Source organism: Danio rerio, chromosome 24 (assembly GCF_049306965.1).
Source record: "Danio rerio strain Tuebingen ecotype United States chromosome 24, GRCz12tu, whole genome shotgun sequence".
In the NCBI taxonomy this organism is placed as follows: Eukaryota; Metazoa; Chordata; class Actinopteri; order Cypriniformes; family Danionidae; genus Danio; species Danio rerio.
In genome coordinates, this window is record NC_133199.1 from 12,047,501 (window position 1) to 12,055,000 (window position 7,500).

Here is a 7,500-nt window from a genome sequence, read left to right on the forward strand (position 1 = left end):
TTTTGTCTTACCTGCTTTCTGGAAACACTCTTCGCTGGACTTAAACCCCGTTGTCGTGGTCAACTTTGCTCTGCATCTCAAATGTCGAGCTACTGGACAAACTGGTAACAGCAGAAAAGCCATCCATACGGAGGTAAGTGGTATGCTGGTAAGCAAGAAAAGGAACGGCGTCATACCGTCCTGTACCATTTGCTTTAAAGAAGAAATGCTGCCATATGTAGCTCTGGCTTCATAATTTGCGATCTCCAGAAATGTATGTAGGGCTATGTTTTCAGAAAGAGCCTATGTTGCTAAAGTGTTACTGAGTTGTAGTACACTGATAAGCTACGCAAAACAATGTGTTCAAATTCGATTTAACTGGTTGATTATGACATCGGGATAATCAGTCTGTAATACTGACAGCTGTTTGTGTCACTTCTTAATGAACTATGTCTGTAGTCAATACTACATGTGTAATTTCAATCCTTACCTCAAAACTACAGTCGAGTTTAAATTCTTCTTTGAGATTGTTCTGCAGTCACATGATTCTTAGTCATGCTGAATCAATGAAAGCATTTAAATCCTCTATTTATTCAGCAACTGCTATTTTCCACTGGATATTTCCTGGGTTTCTTTGTGTGTATTTGGACAGGTTTGTGGGTTTCTACGAGAGCACCTTCTGGCCTACCCTCTGGAGTATTTGACCTTCACAAACATATATAACAGTTCTGACTTAATCTGATTGTCTAAAAGCTGTATGATATTCTACAAGTATTAGCCCTAATCCAGCATCTTCACAGAGTGCCAATTAGAGGACTAAACTCGTTATAGTTTAACAAACATTGTGGCCATTGTACCTTATAATGGGTAAATTGGTCACAATCATAACATTTGCTCCAAAGAAAACAGATTTGATGGCAATGTTAAGTTTACAGCTTTAAATATAATAGATGTAAAAAACTTGCCCATTGTTCTTTTGACTGATTTGCTTAGTAAGGGCCTACTCACACTATGCTATTTGACCCGTGCCCAGGCCCGTTTCCCGGATCATTTGAGAAGTGTGAGTGCTCTGAATCAGGCACGGTTCGCTTGGCCGTGCCTGGCCCTGTTGGAAGAGGTGGGCCAGAGCACAGTTCATTTGGTCTTTGGTGCGGTCAGCTTGTTTGTGAGTGCAAAACATGCCTAAGCCTGAAACTGAAAGTGAGACGTGAATTTTAAGAGACTGTTTTATATGGATTAATTAATCATTCCTCTTGTTCAATGAATGCAAACTGTTGTAGTTTATTAAAGTTGCAAACCCCTCAATGCACCAGAGCTGCAGCTTTAGCAAACCTCATAATTCCTGCAGCACGAGGACTTCATGATTGTTTAAGAGCGTCAAAAGTGGCTGATCTGTTCAGTGAAATATTTGACTGCGTGTCACTGCATCCCAAATTACATAAACGATATAACTAAAGAAATCTCTGCTGTACTGAGTGAGAGCGATTACTGAACAGTGCATCATCGATGACGTAAGCATGCCCAGGCCCGAAAGTAATGTGAGTGCGGGCCATTGGGGGAGATGGGAGGGGGGACAAGCGTGCTTTGGCCAGGTTAAGACAACTGTATATAGTGTGAGTACGCCCTACGTTAATATTGTTTGCTAAAGTTATTGTTCAATAAATTACATTAAATAAGTATTTAATAAATTAATTTGTATTGCAAAACACTGTATATAATAATGACTGGTAGTTCATATTACATTGTTCTGCCATCAGACTGCGACAGAGACTGTATTGTAATCAGTATGAAAGGCTTTGAGGAAATGTGGGAATTTGCCAAAGGAGACAACAATTTCCTCAGCAGACACTTCAAACTACAGCTAAGCCGGTAAAAATGAAGGTAAATCACACTTGATCTCTGAGTAAAACTCTCTTTTTTTTCTTGTATATTGTATTGAATAGTTATAGTTATACTATGTAGTAGTTTTTTGTTTTGGTTTTAGCTTTTATGGGATTTAGTGTTTCCAGATGTGGCAGTAAGAGCAAAACAGACATAATTCTGTTGATTTATTGATTTTTTTTATGGTCTTCAGTGTTATAGTCCTGACCTTTGAGCAAAATCCTCTGTTTTGTCATCACTGAGACTTGAATTAGCATCACCTTTTACCTAGCTGTTACAGTCAACATTCAATTTGAATCTGTGTGCAGAATAAATCAGTTCCTCACACTAAAGGGTTTTTGAAACACTCCATTGTTTTTTATTTTTGTTTACACATTTATGCTGTCAAAGTGTTGAATAAATGGAATATCACACTTGTATCAATGAAATATTGCTGTATATCAGCACTGTTGTGGCCTCATGCCAATGTGCAAATCACAGAAATGATGGAGAGCCATATACATGTATGATATTGCTCACACTGTCACACGCACACAAACATTTGCTATATATATATATAACTTACTATAGTGAGGGTCCAGATATCCAGAACGAGGGTCCATGGCAAACAGTGTTCCACGATAGGGCAGGGTGTGGTCTGCCAAGCGGTGCAGAGAGCTCTGAAGTTCTTTCTTCACCAGTGGAGGACGTTCGTCTGTAGAGGTGGATGGCTCTTCACTGACTTTTCCTGATGTGTTCACAACATCAGTCTGCGCACTAATGGTGTTTCGCCTCTCGAGGTGATATGGTGAACCTGAACTGTCATCCTCTAAAAAAGACAGAAAATAAATAAAATGAACATTAATGATATTCTGTTCACTAGGTTTTTTTTTAAATACTTACACGTATAATTAATTATGTTGGTACTTGTTGAAATACAGATTGCAACGAGAAGTCTACTTAAGCACCATGGTTGAATGTGCTACTATGTGTGCTAACACAAATTCATGCAAAGAAACAGACAAATAAATAAATTGACAAACTATCATAATGACGTTTGTGTGCAGTCTAGGTATAGCCTAAATAAGTTGCATGCAACTGAATGTTTTTCAGCATTTACTCAGAATTTTTATTTCTTTTGTTATTTTTCACTACCTTTTAAAATATTACTACACGTTAGAAAAATTAGCTCTGATTGAAAAAAAAAAAAGATTAAAATAATAATAATAAAAAGATGATGCTTTAAATGCATTTTTTCCTACAAATTCCAGTGATTTATTTTCTCAGAATTTTGTACATACATCATTCCTCCTTGGGGTTAAATATGACCCATCTTCCCTACCCACTTAAAATAAAGCAGCTACATGTATTTTCAATCGTCAAATCTGTTTTAGACAGAAACTAAGAATAGATCAGGTTTTGAGTAGCTTGTTGGTCAGATGGAACAAAAGTATGTGGGGAAAAGCATTGTTGGAAGTTTGCTATGCTAAGAACTCAGACAGCCATATCAAAACCAGCCTTGTAGCAAATACTGCAATAGAAAAATTCAAGGCAATGTCCAATTAAATCTACTGTAAAGACAAACAAACACAAATACAGAGACACAGACAATGAAAACACGCCTTGTCATGCTAAGTCTTCAGGTAGTGCAAGGAGACAGTGTAAAAGTTAAAATGTGCTATAGTGTAGCTTTGACATTTTTTATGCATGGCAAAGCCTTCAGAGCTTTGCCTCTTTCAGGAATATGTGTAAATTCACAGCATCAAACAAGAGCAATTGAGTGTCTGTGCTTGCCACAGTCTGTGAAATTAAACACACCAACATTCAGCATCACAGCAGCAGTCAAGGATTTCCCACAAGCTTGGTCTCTCTCTCTCTCTCTCTCTCTCTCTCTCTCTCTCTCTCTCTCTCTCTCTCTCTCTCTCTCTCTGTCTTCAAAGACAGACTGTCCCATAGAGAGGGCAGCTGAGTCTTTTCGCTGCATTCCAAACTGCCCATTAAATGGCCTCATGGGTAGTATCAACGCCCACAAGCTATCTGTCTTCTCTCTCTTTTTCTTTGCCTCTCTACTGCACACACAGAAAGAGATGTACTTTTCCTATTTCTCTGTCTGTAAGTTATCTGTCCAGGCAGACGAAGCTGGACTTGTATCCCAGAGGGACTGAGTCGCCAGAGGTTTAAAATAGGGCAAAGAAAAGCAAGTTTACATGGCTTTCAGGATTTGCAGGGTGCTTATTTTTTCAGAGACATTCAAATGACCTATGACTTAATCTCATTTGAGTCATGACCTCTCAATCTAGTACAGAGGTGGGCATAATCTTGAAAAATTAAGAATTTTGATACAGCCCTGATAAAAACTCACCAGCTCCTAGTGTTCTGGTAACACACAGACCTTGATTACATTTTTTAGGTGTGCATGATTAGGGTTGGAACAAAACTCTAGACTGTTTCTCTTTTCCAAGAATGCAGAGATCAGGCTTGGGTTCTAGTTGAGACCGTTCTTGTCAAGTTTCCTCAGAAGAACAAACAGCGAGAACAGAGAATGCATCCTGTGAGAAATGAGATGCTGCAGTCTTACTGATGGTCACATGACCTTCATGTGTTTTTAACAGATTTTTTAAAACATTACAGCATTTATACAACGGTCCTTTTTAATATACATGTTTATATATAAAACATGCACAAAAGCCTTACAAATATATTGTAAGTTATGTGAACTTCAATAATAAACAGGTATAAAATGCTGCACTTCCCATCTACTTTATTCTGCTGCAATGACTTCTGGGATTTCTAGAGCGAGCTCTGCACTCGATTGTGCAATGATGCATCTTTGATAAAAAGAATACATCTGGGTCCTTTCAAGTGTCGTCCATTCTTGTGGTTTTAAGTTTTAGAACTGAACTTTGGCAGTTGATGATGATGATTCACAAGAACACAAGGATGCGAGAACTTTTAGAATGTGTTGATTAAAAGCTCTAGTGCCCCTATGCCCTCAAATAGTAAATTATCTGTGGGTGCAGCCATTTTTAGTGGTGTCTGAAACCATAGTGGACTCAACCAATTCCACAATTCACAGCAATATCGAGTCTACAACGCATGTACACTCAACACTTAGTAAATCCCTTTAAGGCACAGAAAGAGTTTGCGAGCAAATTCATTTCTGCATATGACCACAAGACAGCATCTAAAGCAACATCATTTTATTATAAGTTTCAAGATAAAATATTATTTCATTAAAGTAACGTTTATATACATGACATAAATCATGTCTTGCGTTCCTTACAATGTAAAACCCAAAAAGTTAAGGTAACTCAAACCATTTAAGGAAACATATTGCAACAAACAATTTAAGTTCAATTACTAATTCTAGTGACTACTGTGAACTCATTGAGCAAACAAAGCAATTTGAGCACAGTAAAACCCAACAAATAAAGATAAATCAAACCAACTGAGTACTGTAAAACCCAATAACTTAAGCAACTCAAACCGTTTGAGGAAACCGACTGCTACAAACCAATTGAGGTAAAAAACTAATCAGTTAAAGTACTGTAAACTTAATTTAAAATAAAGTTATGAGGTATTTAATTAACCCAATACCTTCTAATCTCTATTCAAATGAGTAGAACTATCTTTTAGTAAATTTTAAGTTAACTACACTCATTTCATTTGATAAAGTTGACTGTTGGGTTTTACAGTGTACTAATAGACAGCATGCTAACCCCTACAGTGCATTGAGTGCTAAAATTTACTCAATCATTTCATTTACTCCATCAAATGGACTATATTAGTGGACTAATGTAGGGGATAGTGAATGATGGTATAGGGAGCAATTTTGGATATAGCAAAGGAGTTTTTCAAACAATACTAAGAATAAAAAAGTTTGGACATGCATCCTTTTGGTACTTTTTTGGGGGGCTTCACCACATCGTAACTCTCCCAGATGTAGAGAGACAGCGAAGGTGGCATCATAAAAAGCAGTACCCTGGATACCATGGCTCTTGATACATCATAAAGACTTGTTGTCTTGATCACAGATGCACCAGCAAGGCACACACCAACAATTTGTTCTTCTTTTGAACTCTAATGTCACCCATGATGTTGTGTACATTTAAATATTTTAAGCAAAACTGTGCTATTACTCTGCTAATAAACCTTTACAATCTGATATTACTGGTGGAACGTGCAATTTACCAGGCTGATAAAATTTAGCAATGAAACCTTTAAATTATTAGATTTTAGCTCAATCTATAGCCATACTTTTTAATCTTGCCAATAATTTACCCATTGTATCACCCCTGTTTTTTGCATAAGCCACCTTTAGACATAATACCCCAGCATATTATGTACAGCAAGATTTTTTTTTTTTTCAAATTAGAAAAATATTAATTTGAAATATATAAATAAACTTTAAATGACAAGAATGGATTTTAATGGCAAACATTTTTTTAATACTTTTTAAACAAACTTTAATAACTAATGTTACAAATTGCTCGGACAAAATTGATGGAATCAACAGGCTGTTGTAGAATTTATTATGAACAAATGTGGTTTGTGATTTTAGGTCATTTAAAGTGTTAATCCTCTGATTTGGCATCTCAATTTTATAACGGTGACACAACGTTGGAATTAAAGAGAGAGTTCACCCAAAAATGAAAATGACCTTACCTTTTATTCTCCCTTAATGTGGTTTTAAACCTTTCTTTTATTAAACACAAAAGGCAGATATTTTGAAGAATAGTAATAGAAAAGTATTAGAAAAGTAAAAGAAATTAGCTACCGGTATTTTTCAAAATATCCTCTTTTTTGTGTTGAACTCAAATAGGTTTTAAAGAAGTGACCTATGAGTAAATGATAGCAGAATTTTTATTTCTGGGATGAACTATTATTTTAATTAAAGAAATAATCAAATAATAATAATAATAATAAAAATAATAATAATAATGATTGTAATTGGGGGTTCATTCTGCTGTGTTGATAATTCAGAGAACATGCCAAAGAAATGTGAGTGAGTGAGTATTGTTTAAAACATGAAATAGCAATGGAAATAAGGTTAGTGCACAGCCCTACTTAATGGGCCGCAGTTGGTAAAAAACCAATTAAAACTGTTAGGATTAAAGACCGTATTCCACATATCATTATGGAATACACTTCACAAATTGGCATGATAGAAGGATTCAAGGATCCTACGACCATGAAAAATGACAGCACCAGTACCATTTTAAATCTTTAATCCTATACTGCATAGCCAGTGATCTTATTGAGGGAATAATAGCACTTATACCCTTAAAGCAGGATAAATCGGCCAGCTGCCATAAAACCACAATATTAACGTAAAGGGATTTAAGTATCATCCCTTTGCCATTCTCAGAGAATCACACGCACATGGATTTGAAATAGAATCAGGTGTGGATATATGAAGTTAAAAAAAATACAACATGTCATATTGACTACATTTATTTAATTTGAAAGATTAATATCACTATAATTAGATTTTTCAATAAGAAAATATACCACTCAATAGTCACATATTCTCCCCCATTTCTCTCAGACGAACTTTTAAAATATCTGAACTCCATCCCTTCAAACACAGGTTTACCTGATCCACCTCCACACAGCCCAGCAATCTTAATGCATATTATATTGTATATTATATTATTTATA

General features: G+C 35.9%; 1 protein-coding gene across 2 annotated transcripts in view; it reads right to left on the bottom strand.

Annotated features, from left to right (window-relative positions):
• Positions 1-7,500, bottom strand: part of gli3 (GLI family zinc finger 3) — a 295,055-nt gene that overhangs the window by 160,296 nt on the left and 127,259 nt on the right. For both annotated transcript variants that reach the window (XM_073940176.1, NM_205728.1), the window contains 1 exon segment: positions 2,426-2,668. In XM_073940176.1, coding sequence (XP_073796277.1) covers positions 2,426-2,668 — 243 coding nt within the window.